This window comes from Botrytis byssoidea, assembly GCF_014898295.1.
Source record: "Botrytis byssoidea strain MUCL 94 chromosome Unknown BBYS_012, whole genome shotgun sequence".
NCBI lineage: Eukaryota > Fungi > Ascomycota > Leotiomycetes > Helotiales > Sclerotiniaceae > Botrytis > Botrytis byssoidea.
Genome location: NW_024065853.1, coordinates 74,305 through 95,858, shown reverse-complemented (window position 1 = coordinate 95,858; position 21,554 = coordinate 74,305). Strand labels below are relative to the sequence as shown.

At 42.0% G+C, this 21,554-nt stretch overlaps 7 protein-coding genes across 7 annotated transcripts; 5 read left to right on the top strand and 2 right to left on the bottom strand.

The window, feature by feature from the left end:
• Nucleotides 1-428: 428 nt before the first annotated feature.
• On the top strand, nt 429-1,629 carry EAE97_006443 (uncharacterized protein; the record flags this gene model as incomplete). The annotated part of the gene is made up of 2 exons (XM_038876956.1): nt 429-1,115; nt 1,324-1,629. The coding sequence occupies exons 1-2, from the start codon at nt 558-560 to the stop codon at nt 1,627-1,629; spliced, it is 864 nt and encodes a 287-aa protein (XP_038731888.1). The 5' UTR covers nt 429-557.
• A 234-nt stretch (nt 1,630-1,863) lies between these two features.
• EAE97_006442 (uncharacterized protein) lies at nt 1,864-2,397 on the top strand (the record flags this gene model as incomplete). Its single annotated transcript, XM_038876955.1, has 1 exon — nt 1,864-2,397. One exon carries the CDS (start codon nt 1,864-1,866, stop codon nt 2,395-2,397), a length of 534 nt encoding a protein of 177 aa, XP_038731887.1.
• A 3,538-nt stretch (nt 2,398-5,935) lies between these two features.
• Nucleotides 5,936-6,474, top strand: EAE97_006441 (uncharacterized protein; the record flags this gene model as incomplete). Its single annotated transcript, XM_038876954.1, has 2 exons — nt 5,936-6,119; nt 6,176-6,474. 2 exons carry the CDS (start codon nt 5,936-5,938, stop codon nt 6,472-6,474), a joined length of 483 nt encoding a protein of 160 aa, XP_038731886.1.
• Nucleotides 6,475-8,073: 1,599 nt separating this feature from the next.
• Nucleotides 8,074-9,981, top strand: EAE97_006440 (uncharacterized protein; the record flags this gene model as incomplete). The annotated part of the gene is made up of 3 exons (XM_038876953.1): nt 8,074-8,126; nt 8,164-8,299; nt 8,552-9,981. The coding sequence occupies 3 exons, from the start codon at nt 8,074-8,076 to the stop codon at nt 9,692-9,694; spliced, it is 1,332 nt and encodes a 443-aa protein (XP_038731885.1). The 3' UTR covers nt 9,695-9,981.
• A 999-nt stretch (nt 9,982-10,980) lies between these two features.
• On the bottom strand, nt 10,981-12,478 carry EAE97_006439 (uncharacterized protein; the record flags this gene model as incomplete). The annotated part of the gene is made up of 2 exons (XM_038876952.1): nt 10,981-11,555; nt 11,608-12,478. 2 exons carry the CDS (start codon nt 12,476-12,478, stop codon nt 10,981-10,983), a joined length of 1,446 nt encoding a protein of 481 aa, XP_038731884.1.
• Nucleotides 12,479-17,523: 5,045 nt separating this feature from the next.
• On the bottom strand, nt 17,524-18,667 carry EAE97_006438 (uncharacterized protein; the record flags this gene model as incomplete). Its single annotated transcript, XM_038876951.1, has 2 exons — nt 17,524-18,072; nt 18,122-18,667. The coding sequence occupies 2 exons, from the start codon at nt 18,665-18,667 to the stop codon at nt 17,524-17,526; spliced, it is 1,095 nt and encodes a 364-aa protein (XP_038731883.1).
• Nucleotides 18,668-19,796: 1,129 nt separating this feature from the next.
• Nucleotides 19,797-20,837, top strand: EAE97_006437 (uncharacterized protein; the record flags this gene model as incomplete). The annotated part of the gene is made up of 1 exon (XM_038876950.1): nt 19,797-20,837. The coding sequence occupies one exon, from the start codon at nt 19,797-19,799 to the stop codon at nt 20,835-20,837; it is 1,041 nt and encodes a 346-aa protein (XP_038731882.1).
• Nucleotides 20,838-21,554: the final 717 nt, after the last annotated feature.

Here is a 21,554-nt window from a genome sequence, read left to right as displayed (position 1 = left end):
TGAGGTAGTATTGAAGAGAAAAGGATATAAAAACAGTAACGACGGCGGTGATGACGATGACGATGGTGACTGAAATAGAGAAGGGAAGCACCGCCCAACCGTCCGTGATTCCCTCTCCATATATTTTTTTGATTTTATGGGACTCATGATGAAGGAAATGGTATAGGAATCTCTCCAAAGCTTTTATCCACCATCTAAAGTTTATCAAATGTTACCTTCATTTATATCTGCATCATCGCCGTCCCCTTAACTCGCTTAGCTTCTGGTACCGTCTCCATCTCCATCTCCATCTCCATCCCCATCAACAATATCCTTATGCGAGATGAGGATGGCCAACACACACCTCTAGTACAATTCACGTCAAGTTTGTTTTATGTTTCTTTAATGTATTCCTCACCTCTTCTACATATCGCGGTATGTTTTTGGTTAGGTGTACTATTAGCACCTGCAAAATTTTACAGAGCCATAGCGACGTCATCTACTATGAACAGTACTGCAGAATTCTAATATTTGCAGTATTATTTTTATACAAAAAAAACACCATTTGTCTCTAAACCATGTCTTTTAGAACCGTCGAAGAATCTGTAGCCGTTTATGAGAGCGCACTGCCACAGCAGGGTTACCGAGATCCTGGTTCGAACCTCGCGCAACCACCGATATGTGGTGATCAGGTATTGCATTTCCTTGAAAATGATCTGGACAATGCAAATCACCTATCATACAATAATTTTCACGACAATAACATCGATAATTGGAATATCTTTCCCAATGGCGAACTCCCGAGTTACGATCTCGAGTTCGGTGATGATTTTTTTGCAGGTCTAAATGAGGTGGACGAACTTGTATCCAAACCCACAGCGGGGTCCTCCGATAAAGAAAGTCCCCTGCAATGTCAGATCACACCTCAAAGATTGAGTAGCTCTCAGCCAGTTGATGAATCATCGATCGCTGGAATAAAAAACCGCTCTCTTGATCTACCTGGACAAGTGGAATATATTCAATTTGAAATGCCAGAACCGGGCCAAATGCCGATAAGTTCGCAACGTACACAAACATTATCGAAAGCTGGAACAATCTCTGGATCGGATCTTGAGTATCATGGCCTTGAAACACACGTGAGTATATCTTTTGATTCATTACATTGCGCGCCACGAACTATTGTATGTTGCGGTAACCTTGGAATCACGACAATGTCTATGCTCCGAATCTAAGGCTCTTGTAATTTGCAAGAACCTTTTTTAAATTCGTCTCTTAACATGATCTCGCGCTTTTTTCTATCTGCACAATAGAAGATCTCCAAACTAATGATGTTTCTTTCGATAGGGGAGCAATTCGACAATACGAACAAACAGAGCCCCCTCAGTCTTTTCAGTTTCATCTAAGCGTCCTAGCGATTATGGAGGTTCCACGAGTGTCGGTTCCTCTTCCAGTAAGCGGCGCAAACCCTCCTCGGACAAATACAATTGTCACTACGACAATTGTAATTCAATCGTGGGGCTCAAAGGGATTGGACCCCACAACAAAATCCATAATCCCTATGAATTTTTCGCTTGCATTGTGCCTGATTGCTCGGAAATATTCCTGAGAAAGGATACTATGGACAGTCACCTGAAGACCAAATCTCATTAAGGCTACCTCGAAGGTCTATCAGAAGCTGAAAAGAACAGTAAATCAGAAGGGATCAAGGAGAATACTTTGATAATCACAGATAGAACCCACGACCACTGTACTTTCTGTGACGCGAAGCTTCCTCGAGGTTCTTGGAAGAAATGCTCGGAGAGCCACGACCATATCTCAGAACATTTGAGAAAGTCTACCCCCTTGGTCTTTCGGCACTTATGCTCGGACAAAGACAAGTGTGGAATGAAAGAACATTGGAAGAATAGCACCTGCATCCAACCAGAGAATCGAAAGCGGGTTTCGGATAACGATCGGAATGACTCTGATTGCGAAGTACGACTAGAGATTGATGAAGGCAACCTTAATTTTTCAAACAACTGTGATAGCACAGAGCCACAAGAGAGACCTGATATAGATCTTTATAACCAAGAATCTAGCGCTCAAGACTACCGTGAGAGCAATAAGAGCTTCAATGGTGGTGGTTATCCAGGCAACCGGGGCCCGTCTGAATACATAAGTCCATACCACAACAAGCAGCCTTCAAGGCTTCGTCCTATACTTGATGCATTGGATCATCTTTCAGATACAGCGTCGGATGTGGCAATGTCAAGGGTTTGCGACGAGGATCCAGTTTCCGAGCATCATAACAATTACACAGTTCGGGACCCATCACACGAGCCTTTGCGATATGGAATGTTGAAGTCTTCAGTAAATTCATATGCAACAATTGTGGAGCAACGAGACGACAATACGACGATCCAACCATCGATAACATGACTCTGTGAAATCTTCCGTGGCAATGTCACTCGAAGGGCGCCTCTTTCCTTCACTTTTTTCTATCTGGTATCTTTAGCATGGAGTTCTGGGTTATACTTGAATTCTCACAGAACTTTTTTTGGTTCATTCATGGAGATCGAAAAGCATCATACATTCTAGAAATGGGTAACGACTGATGAGATATGAAGAGGTCCTCGGTAGCCTAAATTAGGCTTCAGTTCGACTCACGAATCAACCAACACGACTTAAAACTAAGAGTTTGAGATATATAAGAAATAATTTCTATAACGCGATTTATCAGCATGTGGATTATTTAACTTGTTAGAGAATTCGTTCGCATGTTTTCGTACACTTCTCTTTTGTACTCCTTTTTTCTTACTATATACATCTTGCAAATATATAACAACATACCATGTTTTTGAAATTTGAAGTAATATAATAGTTATTATAAAAATAATTTTTTTCCCTATAATGATGGTTCGATTGAGACAGTTCGTAGACGATGCAAGACGTTGTCTTTTTCCTCTTACTAGTAGGAGGAAAGTCGGCTGTTCATCCCTTAGATCGATGAAACCAGCAAAAGGTGACGATCCAGGTTTTTGAGGTCGATCTAGGTTCAAAGGAAATCACTGCAGGGATCTGACCCTATGTAGTGCTGATTTTCCTTTAGATCCATTAGACGAACTCTCCTTTCGGTCCGTCGGGCAAGAGGCTATCAGCAAGGCCAGCATATCCCATTTCCATACCCCTGTGCGTGAGATAACTCAAAATTGCAAGCTCAGCTCCTTTACAGTATCTTATTGAGTTCTGAAGCAACACGGTATTCACAATTTCAAACATTTCTGGATCAAATACTTCCCTTGCCGTGCGCAACAGAGTGTGAGGACACAGCTTAAAAGTAAGAGCTTGGCTAGCGCTTATCTAGGCTACTAATGAGCTCGTATTGTGATGATGAAAGAAAACATCCGCTCTGTTCTACGGTCTCCTGAATTGCATATAATATGGTTCAGAGAGACATCATGAAGCAATATCAGTCTCAAGGCAGCTCAAGCCACGACCTCAAAAGTCAGTAAGTCAGACATTTCAGTTGCTCATATAGTTCAGGAGCTAAACAAAATTGGAAACCAGAAACCAGCGTGAACAAACGAACGGGCCGTGACCCATTAAATTATCCGTCTGAAGATCGCTGTATTAGAATACGAAAGTGAGTTGAAAATAAAAAGTATCAACAAACAAGAAGTGAAAAATCAATTCATACAAAGACGCTGACTCGGACTGCATTATCTCAAGTATGAACGGCGATTTTGAGGTCGAACAGCTGAAATAGCGTCTCGACTGTACTCAAGAACTGCGGCTGAAAATAGACATTGGTAAGCGCGGGGCAAGGGGCTAGCAACAGAATACAGAAAGATCGGTCTAAAATAATTATGATAGTGGTGGCTTTGGACTAACATGGATGGATCAGTAGAAAGCCGCCATCCTCGTCCATAAAACTCCAAGTCACCTCATCACATATCGATTCGCCTTGAGCAGTGGATTTAAGTACTCTTCATTGCACGACTTATCCTTGCGATACTTTCATACAATAAAAAATCAAGAGGAAATGCTTTCAATTTGTGAGCTCTTCTGTAGTTCCAGTAATGCAACACCATTTTCAATAGCTGTAAGCCATGATTAAGTTTGAATGTGATTTCCCAATACCATATTCTCTCAATGTGACAATACATTATGGTAGCAGTCAACAATTTTTCCTTTTTCCAACGCGTAAACCACTCAATGTGGAAGTCAATCACTCAATTCTTCACAGAAAGCCATTGCTCAATCTACCATAATAGCCTCAGTCTGCCCACTTGTTCACATCACAAACCCAGCAATAAAATATCAGCAGATGTCCCTGATCACCCCACATTCTTCTGGAAGGATATGCTTTAACTACGATTCAGCGACTAACTCAAAAGGACGATGACGATGAAAAGAAGAATTGCCGATTGTCTAAGTAATCATGAATCCGTTAATATACGAGGTTTTGGTTTAACCCGACGAATTCCCCTGGGAGTTACACGAGGATATGCGTTTGGTTGTATTTCTGCTGCTCTCACTGGTTGGAACATCCATTCTAAGTCGTCGATTTTGTTGGTAAAGACTAAATTCCAACTTTGGAGTAGAATCCAAAAATGCAATGATTGCAATGTGGAGCATTGCTCTGAAAGCTATTACGTAAAACAGCGATCGTGAACCTTGATATACAAACCCAAACGAGGTCTCGTGGCAAATGCCTCGAGCGCGGAGGGACAACTTCTTCCACAAATAAGTCTCTAATGCAGTCCCTGAACACGGCAAAAAGCCGCTAGACTCAGTGAAAAAGAATACCAACAGCCTCTCCTGTCACACCTGGCTCTGCAGATGAGAAAATACCATGTGAATTGTCAGCTTTGGGGAGAAATTTTGAGACTGGCCAATTTGTGGACGCAAAATCATGTCACACTACGGATACACCTGTATTCGATGTAAGTGGCATTGTCAAAGAGGGGTTGATGTGTAGACGAGGTAACCGAAGTACACCCGGGTGCGAAGATGTCGTGTCTCATTGAAAAGACTTTTATGATGTACTTGGCAGATAAAGCGGAAACTAAGGCAGTTTGCGAATTCTCCGAGTAAGCGGGCAGAATCCAGAAATAGCTCAATGTTCATTTTGCGGGGCTGTAGGAGCCGACGACCCGATCGCGGGCTGTGGAGATCTACCCCTATAGAACGCCCCGCTTATTTGTTTTCATTCCGAGGTGCCAAGCGTGTATATTGTGGATGATCGTGGCTGAGTTAGGAGCCGTAAAATTTAGAGTTCGCCGTTGACATTGTTGTATTCTGGAATGTGACTGCCAGCATTTGAAGCTTAAATTTAACGTTCTCAATAAAGTGTTCATATACTCCACATTTTGACGTGCAGAAAATATCCACCTTGAGCCACTTTGAGGTCCTCGGAAGGCCACTGGCAAGCCCACAAATACGAGGCCGGAGAGACATACGAGTCACAGCAGGGGAAGGATACGTTGTATAGAGGTACAACTAAGCGGTCTACGCTGGGATCGAACTGGAACATCGAACAAGATGATAGTACTTCAGTGCTAAGCAACTACCGGTACTGTTTAGCCAATCCACTTTTTACATCATGACTCGTCATTTTCATGGGTTTATGTTTCCATGATTGATGATTCGATACTAATTATTAATGTACCCCTTGTATAGCACTCAATGCAGGGTGGTCGTATCTACTTGTTATTAACTGAGTGACAATAATGGATATCCGATTTATAGTGTACCAAGAACAAGGTTGTCAAGATGTTAATGGGTCAGCACCAGTTGTGTCTCCACGAAAATAAATGGATATTATAGGGGTTCATAGTATATATAGAAAGGTCCTGGAATTCAAACATCATTCAAATCATCACTCAAATCATCATCAACAGCTTCCAACTCACTCATCATTTCACTACACACATATTCAACTATTCCATCAATCCAACAACTTCCAAACATCAAAATGTTCTCCAAGACTCTCATCGCAACTATCCTCGCCAGCACTGTTGCTGCTAGCCCTATCGCTGCTAGCACAGCCAGCACTACCTACACTCTCCGTACTTTCCCACTTGGAGCAGGGTCGATCTTTCGAGGCTTGGAGATCAGTGCAGTCGACGGATGGCTTTGGGTTGGAAAATCTGCACCAGGCAAGCATAAACACGTTTCTATATAGACGGTTTGAAACAAGCTAACAAGTATACAGCCATTCAATTCTCTTTCGATAACGGACATGTAAACATCCAAGGAGGACAAGAACTGTATCTCTTGGACAGTTCGGTCGTATATGCTGCTCCAGATGCCAGCAATCCATATGATGCAGGTTGGGTGTTCGAAGCCCCTCACAGTGGTCCAAATAGCACTCTTGGAGGGTTGACATACCCTGGCTTCAACTTCTGGGCTTGCACAACCTCCGAGGCTAATGTCTATGCTATCGCTGTTTTCCCAACTTATGACCGTACTTATCCTGTTGGATGCGAGGAAATCCAGTTGATTACTCAGTAGATGGGTGTCACTTGGGGGTACCTTCAAGTTGGTAGGGCCAATCTATGGTCAAATTTGTAATATTTAATAATACTTAATGGGGGGAGGAGGAGGAGGAAGGGTTGATGCAGCACTATCAGTTATTTGAAAAAGGGAATTTCGTGGTAGCGTCTTTGTACCTCGAAAATGGATTAAGAAAAGAATTTAACCTCAATTCATACCCAGACCTATTCCAGCTCAAATTAATTACTCAATGATTCATCGTGCTAAACACTGCTTCCAACCATGGGACAAGATTTCAAGCTTGAGTCAACAAGCAGAGCTCCAGGTCCTGATTTCTCCAAGCTCCTAAATCTCAGGTCTTACCAGCACCTGGGTCCTCTAAGCTTCTAGTGATAATTGTATTCATAAGGTCGGCAGTCATATGTTTTCTTTGCCTGACAAGCCATTATTTCACCATCCCCTACGATTGTATGAACAAACATGTGGCTGGCGTTCGCGGAAATACTTGCCTCCTTGGGTACCTGCGAATTTCTAACATCATAGCATTGAATAATCTCCTCTCTTTATTGAATATGAAATACGTGATTCGTTTTGTAAGGAGTAGACGTAAGGCGTTACGGTAAGAAGTTGAGGTGTTTGATGATTTGATTGAGAAATGACATAAATCATGGTACACCATTAAACGAAGGCTCTAGATGATTTACATCAAGATCACGGGATTCTATCGATGGAATATCGACAAACGATGGCATTTACAGAAAAAGTATCGCCTCTTCTGTACTTCTTATCGTCATTCCGCAAGCAATAAAGACCACTTCCCTGAGTACACTTCCTAAATTGCACTGACATGAATGTTTCTATTGCTCTTAAAAAAGCCTGTGTGATTAATTTAACTCGAATAGGTATCACACTGATTGTGGAAAATTATGTGATAATGTAGTGTTGGTGCTTCCATTGATTTCAGTGCATTCATTGTAAAACCTTCCAATCATCATCATCTTGACATGCAAAAGCTTGGTGATGTTGGGATAGAATCACAGGTGCGTCGTGCTGACACACAACGCTGGCCTCTTCCAAAGGGCAAAAGGGCGGATTTCTTCAATTTTGGGGATTTTTGAAATTGCTGACTAAGAAAAGATCCATCAAAAAAGTGCCAAGAGTTTTCGAGTTAAAAGTGGGACTCACACCTCATTCCCCAATAAGCGCTCTTACTCTTATTTTAGGAAGACGCAGTCAAAATCTCAAATAGTCACGTGATTTGGCTTTTCAGGTTCCACAGTGGACTTGCCAGAGGCGAAACCTCACTTACTTCTGAATAAAATCTCCAAAGTCTTTAATTTATCTTCTCAATCATCAGTAACTACGGTCTCACCAGTTCTCCCATCTTCATTGGACCCTCAGTGCAGGTGGGTAAGTGAAATATCATCTCAAAAACCCGATTGGGCCCGGGGGCTGTGCAATGAATCTAACCTAATTTCTCAGGCACCTAAATTGACATCACATCCAATCGACCACACCATTTCTCGCCTTGCTCCACTTACAACCATGATAACCATCTGAATGGTTGTCCTCGCGTTGAACAATCAACTACCTTTCCAAATTTAAATACATCGGAAGATGACGATCTTGCAAATGCCACATCGTGGTCTCCTCATCTCTTTCACAACAATGTGAACTCAACTTTGCGCTTGGGGTCTGAGTATCTAGAATTGGAATCCTTTACACAGAACTTCCAGAACTTTCATCACTTCAGCACAACATCTCATCGACTATCTTTTCAGCCAATTTTCGATCGGATACTTTCCAGCATAAAACCATAAGAAATTTCCAATATGCAAATTCTGTGACTTCATATTCAGGGTTACGTCTCGTCTGAATGATTCGAGGGTAGGTCTCGGGGAATCTCAGTAGGGTGAAATATTGAGCCACAGAAAGGGGTACCGAACTGGATAAGCCGTTAGGTCATTCTTGAAGGGTAATCTCAACCTAAGTCATAGCTTTGCTATTGCTCAACCGTCTGCATTGACTTCTGAATGTCTCATATACTTCCATTAAATCAAAGATTCCCCACACTAATAACAACGATGCCTTACAGAATCCTTTGCCGAACCACCCCTCATTCTTGATTAGCCAGGAAAATGCTCATCATCCAAACTTCTCGACTATTTCTCAAAACAATTATGCTGCGAAGTTATGTGTACGCTCAAATCACGAGATTGCAGATGAACTATTTACTTTGATACGGACAAAATTGATAGAGGGGGACAATGTCTCTATGGAATACAAACCCTCGCTTGTGAAAGATTCTATTAAACTCTTCTATCGCAGACACGCGTTTGGCCCACCAGAAATTTTGGAATTCGGTCTGTCTATTCGCAAGTCCATTCGGGATATTCTTTCAAATATTCGGATTGAAGACAGGGAGGAGAAGAGCTCCTGTATACTAGAGGTAGTCGACGAAGCTTATTATGAACAAGGATGGCGTCTCCACAGCCCTGTGGACAGTGGTCTTTCGAACAATGACTGCAATTCAGGTCATGATGCACACATCCCCTCCGAAACTGAACCAACGAAATTTTCTCAATCATTTTCTGATCCCTCTCCTTCCTCGAGCCAACCTTTCATTCTCACATCATCTTCAGGCTCTCGCTCAAAGAAACGTCCAACAAAAAAACACTCCTCCACTGAAACATCAAGTCCTCAAACCAGAAGACAACGTCCCACTTCCTCCAAGCTCTACAAATGCTACTGCAACAAACGATTTGCCACTCTGAAAGCTCTCCGCAAACATTCCAACACACACAATCCTTGTCAATTCATCGCCTGTCCTGAACCCTCCTGCACCCACCTATCTCTCCGAATAGACAGTATAGAAGATCATCTCAAAACGCACCACATTGACATCTCCCATCTTTCATCCCATGAACGCCATCAAAAACGCGAGGAGCTAAAACAAAACACCTTTCTGATACTAGATCGTACGCACGACCGTTGTGTTGTCGGGGGTTGTGATCGAAGATTTTCGAGAAATGAGCTAGATGGTTGCAAACGGAGTATGGCTCATATTCTGAATCATTACAGAGATAAGAATAACCTGCCGACTTCATTTAGACATGCGTGCTCGGATGATGTGATGTGCAGTGGTAAGGAAGCTTGGAGGAATAGTGTATACGTCACCGGAGAACGGATTCAAAAGCTGGAACGGCATGTTATTGAGGATATAGATGCGGAGCCATGATAGAAAGCGGGAGAACGGGGAGGACGCTGCTCCCTATTAATTTTCAATCATATTCGGGATTTATCGACTTCAAAGCGGGGAAGAGCATTATAGGAATTTAGAAGATATTTGATATTCATCACATACACACCCGTCATGAAACACTTAATTCGTAATCTGCCTAGCATGTAAACACAGTCATCCCAATCGATAGACAAACATTCCAATGCCTCGAATGTCACAACGGTTTATTTCATCTACTGACGTCCTTCGCTCGAGACCTCAGAATTCTCCAAAACTTTACCCTCTCCTTCTAGACTTTAATGACAATTCCCATATCCCGCATTACATACATACATACATACATACACACATAATCCTCCCTCAATATAGTCTCTCCAGAAATCACCAACACTTGCACCAATATCGCATTACACATAACACCAAACACCCACATCCATTCATCCTATCCATCTATTCATCTACCCATCCATCCATCCATCCATTCATTCACCCAAACAAACAGACAACAACATCTCACCCCACCCCACACCATACCACTCAAACATCCAATTCAGTCCAGCCCAGTACACCTCCACTTTCCACATAGAAACATATCGCGAATAAAGTCTACCATCTGATCATGTATGTGTACCGTACCAACTAAATCATTTCCTATTCGCACGCCGCCATTGTATCCACCTCCACACTCCAAAATCGGGTCTAATGTAAGATATTGTGAACTGGAGAAGCTGCGGTGCATGCACTCATCTCAAGTTTCACAGGCTCATTTGTAATACCAATACCGACTTTACTTAAGGTGGGTGGGAAGTAGTGTAGATACAAATACAACTTTTTCACACACTTGCATGTGATAAGTTCGACATAGCACTTGAATGGAATCACATTACACGTCATGCCTACACCTCACAGCCACAGGACCATTGGTTCAAGCTCACAGCGATAGAGTATAAAGAGTGTAATAACGCTTTTGTGTTATTCTAAACGTATTGCCGTGGTCTAGTCTAGTTGAGTTTAATCTAAACCATCTATCCAGTCTAGTCCATATCGCTCTATGTACACCAGAAGATGCAATCAACCAGCTAATCTATCTCTAAAAAGAAGGATATCTCTCCGCGGGATTCCAAGATCTAATCTGAAACTATATATCTTGGGTCTGTTATCGTGTTGTGACCCAAGTCTCTTCTTGACTCGCAAGCGAAAACTCCACAACTCCATCCACCAATGCACGTGGTCAATTATATCCACAACTCTTCATGTCAAACATCTCATCCCCTATTGCCTATTCACTCCCCCATAACTTCGGCCAAAAGAGGTAATCCAGCCTTTGCTCTCTCTTGAACACTTTGACTCAATCTTCTTCCTGCATTCATATTTCTGCTGGTGCTCATTGCTGTAGCCATGGAGCCAACTGGTACAACCTTTGAGACGGTTGGCTTCTCTGACTTAGCGATAGAAGCTTGTCCATTAGTAAGATCCTTAGCGTGAACTTCTCCCTCTCTGTTGTACAAATTTCTGTACATGAAGACACCACTTCCTTCCATACCCTCTGACTCTTCAACGAATTTGCATGTACGTTGGTTTCTCCAGAAAGCGGTCCAGAAAGGTGTCTTGACATCGGCTTTGTAATGTTGACCCATAACTTTCTTGATGTGTTGGCTTGCTTCTCCGGCGTGGTAGAATGGGATGGTGGAGACCAAGTGATGGCAAACGTGGGTACCGATGATATCGTGGAAAAGATGGGTATCAATGAAACCAAGATCACGATCGATAGTAGCGGTTGCACCACGGGCGAAATTCCAGGTGTTGTTGTTGTAATGGGGCATGGATGCGTCGGTGTGTTGAAGGAAGGTAATAGCAACTATGATAATATGTTAGTTTCAGCTAGTTGAGGATTGTGAGATAAAACGTACCAATCCAGTTGTTAACCCACAACCATGGAACACCCCAAAGAACAATAACATTGAAGCTTCCGAAGACTTGACCAGCCCAGATCAAAGCGGCAATCATAACAGCAACACCAACGTCACTCAAAACGATCAAAGGTAACTCGTGCTTCTTGTAAAAGACACTGTCCTCTCCGAAATAGAAGTGAGAAATTCTCATTCCCTTAGCACCATCATAATCTTGTCCAGTCAAGTTGGCAATCAAGTAACCTGGCCATCCAAAAAATTGATGAATGAATGCATGGTAAAGCGAGGAGATTGGGGAATCTTCTGCCAATTCAGCAAACTCGATCATGTTGGCCTTGGCCTTCTCTCCAAAGTTTCTCTGAATCCAACCTTCTCTGGTGTGTGGAACGAAAGCAGTGTCCTTGTCCATGTTTCCGGTAGCTTTGTGATGTTGAGAGTGGGAAAGTCTCCAGGAGTGGAATGGCACGAGTAAGAACGAATGCATGATCAATCCCATAGTCCAGTTCAATCTCTTGTTCTTGCTGAAAGCACCGTGTCCACATTCGTGTGCCAAAATCCAAATACCGGTGAAAACGAATCCTTGAACGGTGGTATATGCAACCCAAGCGGCAAATCTAAGGTATGGATTTGGAAGCATTGGGATAAAGGTAAGGGCGAGGTAGATGAGGGTAGAGACGTAGAAGTAGTCGCGGACAACGTATGCCATTGATCGAATGATGGAGGGTTTAAAGCAATGAGCTGGAATAGCATCGTAGATTTCTTTCATGGTATAATTGGGAAGTTCAAAGACATTTCCATGCATGTCAAGATGTTGAGGTTGCTTTTCCTCAACGAGGGTGTTGCTCACTGAAGAGCGAGTGGAAGGTGCCATGTTTGCGAGTTTGTTCTTCCCTCAATCGGAGTGTTTGAGGAGATGTGTATAAAAGGGAATGATTGAAAGATCTTGATTTAATTTATCAAGTCAGTTCTTCCTCTTGCTCTTTGTGCGCGTTGACAAGAGATGAATAGAACAACAGTGTCAGAAAGTCACCTTTGAGACAGTAATAAGAATATTCCAGATTCCTGAAACTTCTTCTCGATTGAGACAAAGGGAGAAAAAGGAATTTGGGGAAAGATTTCAAAAAGAGGGAAAAGGTGAAAGAAGAAGTGAGAAGAAGTGTAGAGGAAGGAAGATGGGAAGTTTATATATATGATGTTAAGAAATATAAAATTTCTTAGCTTTACCTAGCTACTGTTAGCTTCGAGTCTTGGTGGAAATGATTGAGGCAATTCTCATATCAATTATCAATTCATACCTATACCTAGTACCTACCGCATTAGGAGTGAAAATGGTGAAAATGGTAAAAATAGTAAAAATAGTAAAATCATTCACTTCCTACCTAGTATATACCGAGTACACACACACACACACACACACACACATACAAATACAAATACAAATACAAATACAAATAGACACACAGATCAAACAAAACACCCACCGAGCTACTACTCCCACCACCACCACCACCACTACCACCACATGTAAATTTTGAAGAGAAAATGCCAAATGCCAATTGAACCCTTAAACCCTTAGCGTGAACCAAATCTTCTATCTTCCTTGAAATTTCTCCATATTATTTTTACTTTTCCCGCCCAAAACCATCATCTCCACTTTAAGGATTCGGTAAGAGAAGTGATAGTGGAGATCTTTACTCCTCAACAGTTTTTGAGAATTCATACTAACTTCATTTGGTGTAGGTTGTGGAGTAGGCCAGATTTCAAATTTATATTCATCAATTTATATCAATTTATGTCGATTTATGTCGATTTACCGTAATTCTTGGTGCAATTGATTGGATCTGATTGGATCCGATAAGAGACGTTGTCAGCATTTATCCGCCTGAGACTTGGTGGGATGATAGGAATGAGACTGTAGCAAGAATAGCCATCAGCCATCAGATCAGAGTAACTCGTACTGTGCACACATACTCGGGCAGGAAGGAGGAAAGAGCAAGGCAACTTGGGCAGGCACATGCTCAGACAGATGCCCTTTCCATAATGAAACATCTCCAACGTCTATCTTTACCATCAATCATCAATCATCAATCGTCAATCATCAATCATCAATGTCAGTATCATGCCATCCTGATACATCTCCACTGATTGTCCATCCACAACTTTCCTTTTCTTACCCACAACGAACTAACTGTACAACGGTACAAGTTACGACCCCTAATCAATAAGGGAAGTGATATTTGTGTTGGCATTGGCATTGGCATCTCTAGCATCTTTTCAGCCCGCAGGTTAATTCTCTTCATTGACCAAAGAGATGCTGCGTGTTGCTGATTGTTGCTGATTGTTGCTGACTGTTGTAGGTGATCATATTGTCGTAAAGATTAGTTAGTCGTACGAGATGTCATCTTCATTTTACCTTCTTCTTTCCTGGATTCTGTGCAACATCCTTTCACATGTTAAAAAGACGGTCTTGGTATTACCTTCGCCCTTTCACCGTTATCGGTTACAGCACGCCCTCAGTATGTATCTTCTTCCACATACCATACTTCAACAACCACCATTCATGGTTCATCCATTCAATCAATCAATCAATCAATCAATCAATCAATCAAATAGATTACATATAACTATCCAATCAAACCCTTTCTATCAAAAATTTCTAAATCAAATTCAATCAACACATCCATCCATCACTCTACCCTGGTGGATCTAATGCAGGGTCCTTCTCCATCTATCAATCTTCGGCATCTTTTCTCAATTCGGCTAGTGAAAGAAGGAACACTTCACCAAGTTCTCGACCACCCCTTGACTCGTTGATCCCAACCCACAAGCTCTTGATTGGCTCGTCTACCAAGAAGAAATCCATGAGCTTGGCTATAATGTGCTTTACGCGGTAGTGATGTGTTTTAAATGGAGTTTAGTAGCCAGATCATCAGGGGCTTCGACTTCCGACTTCTAGAAGAAGCAGAGGATGAACGTGGTGGGATACAAATGTTGTGTCTCCCAAGGTTTGTGGCTATGTTTTGTTGCGTTTTCCCCCCCTTATATTGAAACAGTGAACGGTTATGCACATGCAAAAGGCAATGCGTGGTTTATTGTTGTACCGCAGACTTGCGGCTCGAATGAATAAGTGCCCAGACAGGTATTATGTACTCGCAAAGTATAATGTAGAACTTTTTCAGCCCCCACGTTTGAAATTTTTATCATTCAAGATTCGTACCTCGTTTTTCTGGCTTCCTTCGGAATTCAAATACGAATTGAGAAAATGTTGGGGAAATTTTGATGCGATTCGAAGTTTTAAGGATTTTTCCAAGGGTCTTCTTAATCTATGGAAATCATGTAAAATCATTTAATTCATAACTTCTCAAAAGGACTTACTCATTTATTCCAATCAAGGCCCTCTTATATGGTTGGAGCCGAAGATCGCAAAAAGAAATCCCCAGTCAAATAAAGGGATGTTTATCACAACATCCATACTACCACCCGTCAATTCTGTTTCAAATACGCACGTTCTCGGATCCACTCATCATCCACTACGACTACGAGTACGACGATGAAAAGGAGGAGGCGAATAATTAATTATTGACTGAACATTTGCTTTTTGACGTTGCCTTGATTGGCTCGATTGGCAAGAGGTGGTTTCGACTTCAGGAATCAGGATTCAGAACTCAGGAGAATACCCACTGCAATTGCACGGGCTACGTAGTTAGACCAATGAGCTAATCAACCCATATTGAATCAACGAAAATGTACTGGATATACGAAGTGCGCGATGGTATTCATAGATGCGGTGAGAGCTCGAGTGCGTTGCCATCGCGGGGTAGGTCGTGGGTTGTAGGTTGACTCGGTTGTAAGAATAAATTTGGAAGAAGCACTGTGAATGGAAATGTCGGGTAATCTTCGGTTTAATTGGAAAAGGGTGAAGACTTCTTTTTTCTTTCTAGCTGTGTGGTACTCTCATATTTCGGAATTGATGGTTGCTGAATACCTTGATAAGTAAGTACCTTGAGACTCATGATATACTTCTATGCTCTTTATGTGAATTGTAAGTTTTGAACCTCATATTGTGTCGAGGTGACCTGCCTAGTGAAGTACGTATTCTTGATACATCTGCTCTCTCTTCCCCATTATCTACAGAAAACATAGTGTGAAATAATCGGAAGCATTTTTTGACTTCTTAAATGGCATTCGATGAGTACATATCAGAACCTTCATTGAATCGTCAAAATCCTTGGATGAAGAGCAAATATGGTTTCTAAATCAATCTTGCAATTCTCCCGAGTGGGGAGGGAATGTGGTCGGCGCTATGGGATCATATTAGTAGGTATGCTTTGAATTGACTCTGTATAGATTGGAATGAGGAATGAGGAATCTTTGCTTCTATAAGTATAGATTTCATCCTCAGGTTTAAAGTATGTATTAATTCTCGAACTTTTACATGATTGAGAGAGGAAAGGGGACGGAAAGGAGCAGGGTATATATTTCATGATGTGACGAGGTGAAATGAGTGGTATGTACCGAAAAGCGAGACTGCTTTGAGAGCTTCTCTCGATGATTTGATGTATGGTTGAAACAGCATGAAGCTTTTTTGGAGATGGTATTGAGTACATTGTTTCTAGTAGTGAGAATCGGTGTTGAGGTCGTCAGGGTGATGATTATGAGGGTGGTTGTTGGTTGAGTGAACTTGGAGGGGTAGGAAGGGAGGGACGGAAGTAGAGAGTAAGATATTGGTACCAGATATCGGATATTGAGCGTTGAGTTTTCGAAAGAAAAATGAGGATAGTTGACACAATTCAGGGTGAAGGAAGAAGAGGGGAAAATTGAGAGAGACGTAAGGTAGGCAATAATAGATGAGATGGGGGTAAGATTAAACTTCATTTCAAAACTCTGGATCGAATTGACATTGTAGGAGTTGGTGACGGTTGGTAGGTATCTGGTGGTGTTGCAAATAATCCTGATGATTTTGAACCTATATCGAATTGTTGATTCTTGGTGGAAATTTGCTCGGGGTATGGAAGTATAATAGTACATCTAAGAGGGGATATACCATAGTTTAGTATATATCATGTTACCTTCTTTTCTCTTCGGGAAAAGTAAAGGTATCTATCTATACTAGCACGATTAAATGATTTATGGGAATTCACAGTGAATGATACGTTGAGAATGGCTACAGGGGATCATCTACAATGTGTACCTTCATGCAAGAGTGAGAAAGGAGTCTGAAAACTCAAGTCAATTCGCACACATTGCCTTTTCTATGAAAGTCGAAGGCTATTCAATTAATGTTATCGATGACGGTACAGAGCGCTCTCTCTGTGGATACTCTGATTCATGGTAGACTGGAGGGAATGATTGAGTGTACGCGTTCTTTGGTTGTTTAGATTTTCTGTATATGTACGTGTGATCAGTGGAAGTTTTGGAGCCTTGGAGAAGAGCATTGTGGATTTGGGGTTTGTGTATCGTGAGAGATGTTTTCTCTATGCTAAGTCGTTGAGTGAGGTTATAGTGACATGCAACACAGAGTTTCGCTGGTGTGTAGGGTAGTTTGGAGCGGGGTCTTGAGTTAGTGAGGGGGGAATGTGCCGTCCACTGCCCGGTATATAGAAAAACTAATGAAAGAGTGTAGTGTAGGGAGTGAGAGGGAAAGAGCAGAAAGGATCATGACAAGACAAACATTAAAGCAGTGCTTGCAAAGCGCCCCCGAACGGTCAAGCTATTGAGGTATCCTCAATGGCATAGCCCAAGACCTATCAAGTCTAAGTACTTTTCTATGAAATTAACATGACATTGTAAGCGGCATGTTTAGACCCATATTCTAAAGGCTGTGAAAAGTCATGGTATAAAATCAATTATCTTTCTTGGATCATCACAATCTATCGCGCGCTCTATCATACAATCCATCATGAAGCCATACATTTCTCAGCATTGGAAAGCAACGTCCTCCTTTACAACTTTATTGCCCCCCGCACTAGCAAATCCTGTACCCTCGCTTTTAATCTCTACCAGTCCTGGCTTGATCTTTTCCTTATCTCCCTTCTTCCCCTTCTCTTTAACATCATTTCGCTCTGTCAGATCTGCCTCACAGACATAACAAGCAACAGCGTTTTGATCTGTTCCCGCTTCTGCGTGCGGATCATGAACTCCGCTTGGTGTCATGAATTTGGTAACGCATGATTTGCAGAGCACATGACCGCAGGGTTTCGCAAGTACGGCTTTGGAAGTGTTGGTCAATTGCTTTTTGCACGAAGGGCATATTCTTTGCGGCTTTTTTGTGACGCTGTCGGTTTCTTCTGTGAATGCAACGGTAATTAAGGTATGGAGTGAGTAGTTGTGTGGTTTGTCTTGTTGTGAGGCGGGGCAAACTGGCGATTGTTTGGCCTTTTTGACGATATTGTGAAGAGTGGTATTAGTATTCGAACTTGGTGTGACGGATGGAACCCAGAAACTAGGTAAAGTTGTTTTGGAAGCCTGTCGTAGTTTGAGTAAATTTTCATAATTATCAGATTGAGCATCATACTTTTTCGTCATCAATAGCTCTCCTCGCTTTTGATCTCTCATCCTGTGCAATTCTCAAAAGCTCATCCTCATCTAACTCAAACTTCCTCTTTTCTCCCCTCTTTCCACCTTCACCATTTACCTCTTGCTCTACCATAATCTTTCCTCCTTCTCTTCCTACAATCTTGCCGCCTTTTCCTCCGGTCTTCCCCTCTAGTCCCATTTGTACTTTCTCGAATTCCGCTACAGCCCTCTCTCTCGCCTCATCCTCTTCTCTCATACGATCTTCATTCTTGTCCTGATCATCCTTTTCCTTGTTTTTCTCCAACCTCTTGATTTCCTTCTTCTGGGCCAAAATATTGCTCAACGCGCACTCGCGACAGAATATATCACCATGACTACACGAGACAGGAGTACGCGCAGGTAGAAGACATAGGCGACATGAAGCAAATGGTAAAAATGAGTCTCGAGATAGACGAGCACTACTGCTTGTCCAGGCTGATTTCGCCAACTCACGCTCGTGGGAGGTGAAGACCGCACGGGAAGTATTACGTTTGCTGTGAGACATAATGGCCTTTTTGAATTTCGGCTTTGTCTGAGGAAAAAGAGCGTTTAAATGTATTGATACTTAGAATCTCACTCGAGGGATGATCTGTAAAATTATGTGGTCGAGAACATTGGTGAAGAGATAGAAAGTTCGAAGATGATCACCTGACGAATCAGCTGCGCGGTGAAACTTTAATCCGCTCTCTACGCTAAGCCCGTTATAGCCTGCACTGGGTAACGTGCAACGACAACTTACGCCAGGAGCTGATGTGGATTCCTTCCCTATTCTTTCTTCAATATCTAATAAACCATATATCCTTATTACTCGATGGTGATTTAGTCTGGATTTGTGTACGACGATTCTCAATTCCTCAAACATTGTATAACTTATCCCCTCTTCAGTTCAAAAGGAGCAGAAAAATCGTGAATATCAGTTGAATTCGTTCCTAAAGCTATAATTATGCAAGCCTAGGATATATTATTAATCTATCCTAGCAGGATTTATGGGCTCCGGGAAAAACCAAAGCGGAAAACTAAGCCGCGTTAGAAGGAGGTTCAACTGGTAAGGAGAAAATTGAACACTTCACAGAATTTGAGAGACCGATTGAAATCTTGTGGATCCTAAGATGTCACAACTTTTGTCCCTGATTATTCCATGGCTTTATTGAACATTAAAAAACTGTACCTTTGGAAGTGCAATTTGAAGTCGAAAACCTCGAGGGCATCTCATCTAATCTCATCTCATCTCATCTGAACTCTCGATTTCTTGGGATGTTCGAGACCTTCATTTCATCTCTTGAAAGCAAAGCCAGAGTATGATAGCCTCAATTTTCTTGAGATTATATGAAATAATCTGGCATAATTCGTTTTCAATGTAAAGGAAACTATTCACTATTCCTACGTACCGCGCCTGTTGACAAATTTTCTCTCGAGAATGACTAGTTTTATTTATGGTTCTAATTGATTCGTCCACGCTAAGACCATGACCTCCAAGCCGTACCTTTATAGATTTCAATCATAAATTTGCAAAGTGAGATTGTCATTCTCAAACCACTAAAAGGCCTTATCAAGTTAGATTGTCAACCATTAAATGCAAGCACCATCACTTTAAAAGCAACATTCACTAACACATCTCGCTTTCATTGCTCATAATGAAAGATCTTCGCCAATCACCCAGACTCGGAAGATCTATCCCTTCAGCGGAACCAGATGGTTCTCGTTATTCTCGTCATAATTCTCATACCAGCCATGGCACGGAGGAAACGCGTGCACTTTCTTCCACCCCATCTTATCAGCCACACAGAAGCAACTCCTCAAGCATTTCTTCTAGCAATGACTTTACCGAGAACAAAGATCACCCAAGGAAGCGTCTTTCGAGAGCAGAAGCCAAGATCAAAGAGCTTCAAAATTTTGGTCCAAACCTAGTTGCTCTTGAGGAAAGAACACAAAAGCTCTTCGTGGATCAGGTCAATCTCAACTTCAATCTCTTGAGCCGTCTTAAAATGCCGCTGCCATCGTCGTCTCCACAAGGACGTCCTTCAAGATTAGGGCCTCTTCAACATCCGCATACGAATTTCCCAAATCCATCTAATCCTGGCCAATCTCTTGTTAGTCACGCTTTTCGGGTCAACTATGAGGATGTGGAAATGAATGACGCGCCAGAAATTTCAGAACCAATCATGGTTCCAGTGAAACCTGAACGTCAGGACAAAGACGAAGTGGCAACTCCCTGTCCACTCAACAGATCCTCCAAAGCCGCAGCACCGGTTCGTATCCCTTCAAGTTCAAGCCAATTAATGACTCCAAGTAGGATATTCGAGAGTCCACGGCATACCACTCTCCAAACCGCCACAACCAACATCCGCGATCAAATCGAGCTTGAAATTTCCCACTTGATGTTAGCAAAGCATAACGAACTACGACTCATCGAAACTGAACTGGCCAAAGCACAGATAATGCTTGAACAGCTTCGACGTGTGCATTTAAGGTCATTCAACCTTGTCAAAAATGAGGAGGGACAGGTTTACACAGTCAGGGTTGTGGTGAGATCATTTAGTGGAGACGAGAGAAGACAGAAAGCAATTGCGAAACGACACAGGGAAGAAGAAAAGGCTGCGGAAGAACTAAAGATAGAAGAAATGAAAAAAGGGGGAAGTGGCATGGGTTTAAGGAATAGATATGTGAAGAGGTGAGGTATGGAAGAGAGTGTGGATAAGGAGGGAAACCGATGGAGCTGGTAAGCTCGAAATGACTCCGAAGTGGAGATGAATTATCGGCGAGTACATTGGCGTTGGATAGCGAACCTATATTGAGCCTATAATAATTAAAAATGCGTGGTACAATGATAGTCCAACACTGTTTAGTATTGTCCAAAGTAGTAGTGAAGCCTGAAGTGATGCAAGCCAATCTCTCCACCGGAAGGACAGAGAGATTTGGATTTGATATATTGGGGAAGACGTCTAGAGTGACAATCTTCCTTTTTTTTATTGAATATAGCATCATTCATCTAAGGTCAAAATAGCCCATCTAATACTAAGCCAATCTCCAATAAACGTTATCAGGAGACATCACTCAATGCTCCTAAAGATCTTCAGGAATTGAGCAATTAGGCCTAATGTTTAAGCAAGACATCAAGAACCACTCGATACTTGATATGATTACCGTCAATTTGTACGAGGCCAGGTGGCTTGTCTCTGATACTCTACCGTTTCAAAAAGCCCGAATGGATATGATTGATGTGGCGCGCGTCGACGTCAAGAATGTGTTGATTATATAAGCATAATCTGGGGAAACCCTGTTTCCCCCTTTTGTTTATACTTCCAGGATGACGTAAATGGTAGGTACATTTCACATGTCCGAGGGATCTGGTATATGAACCTCAACTATTTTCCCCTCAAATCTCATGTTCT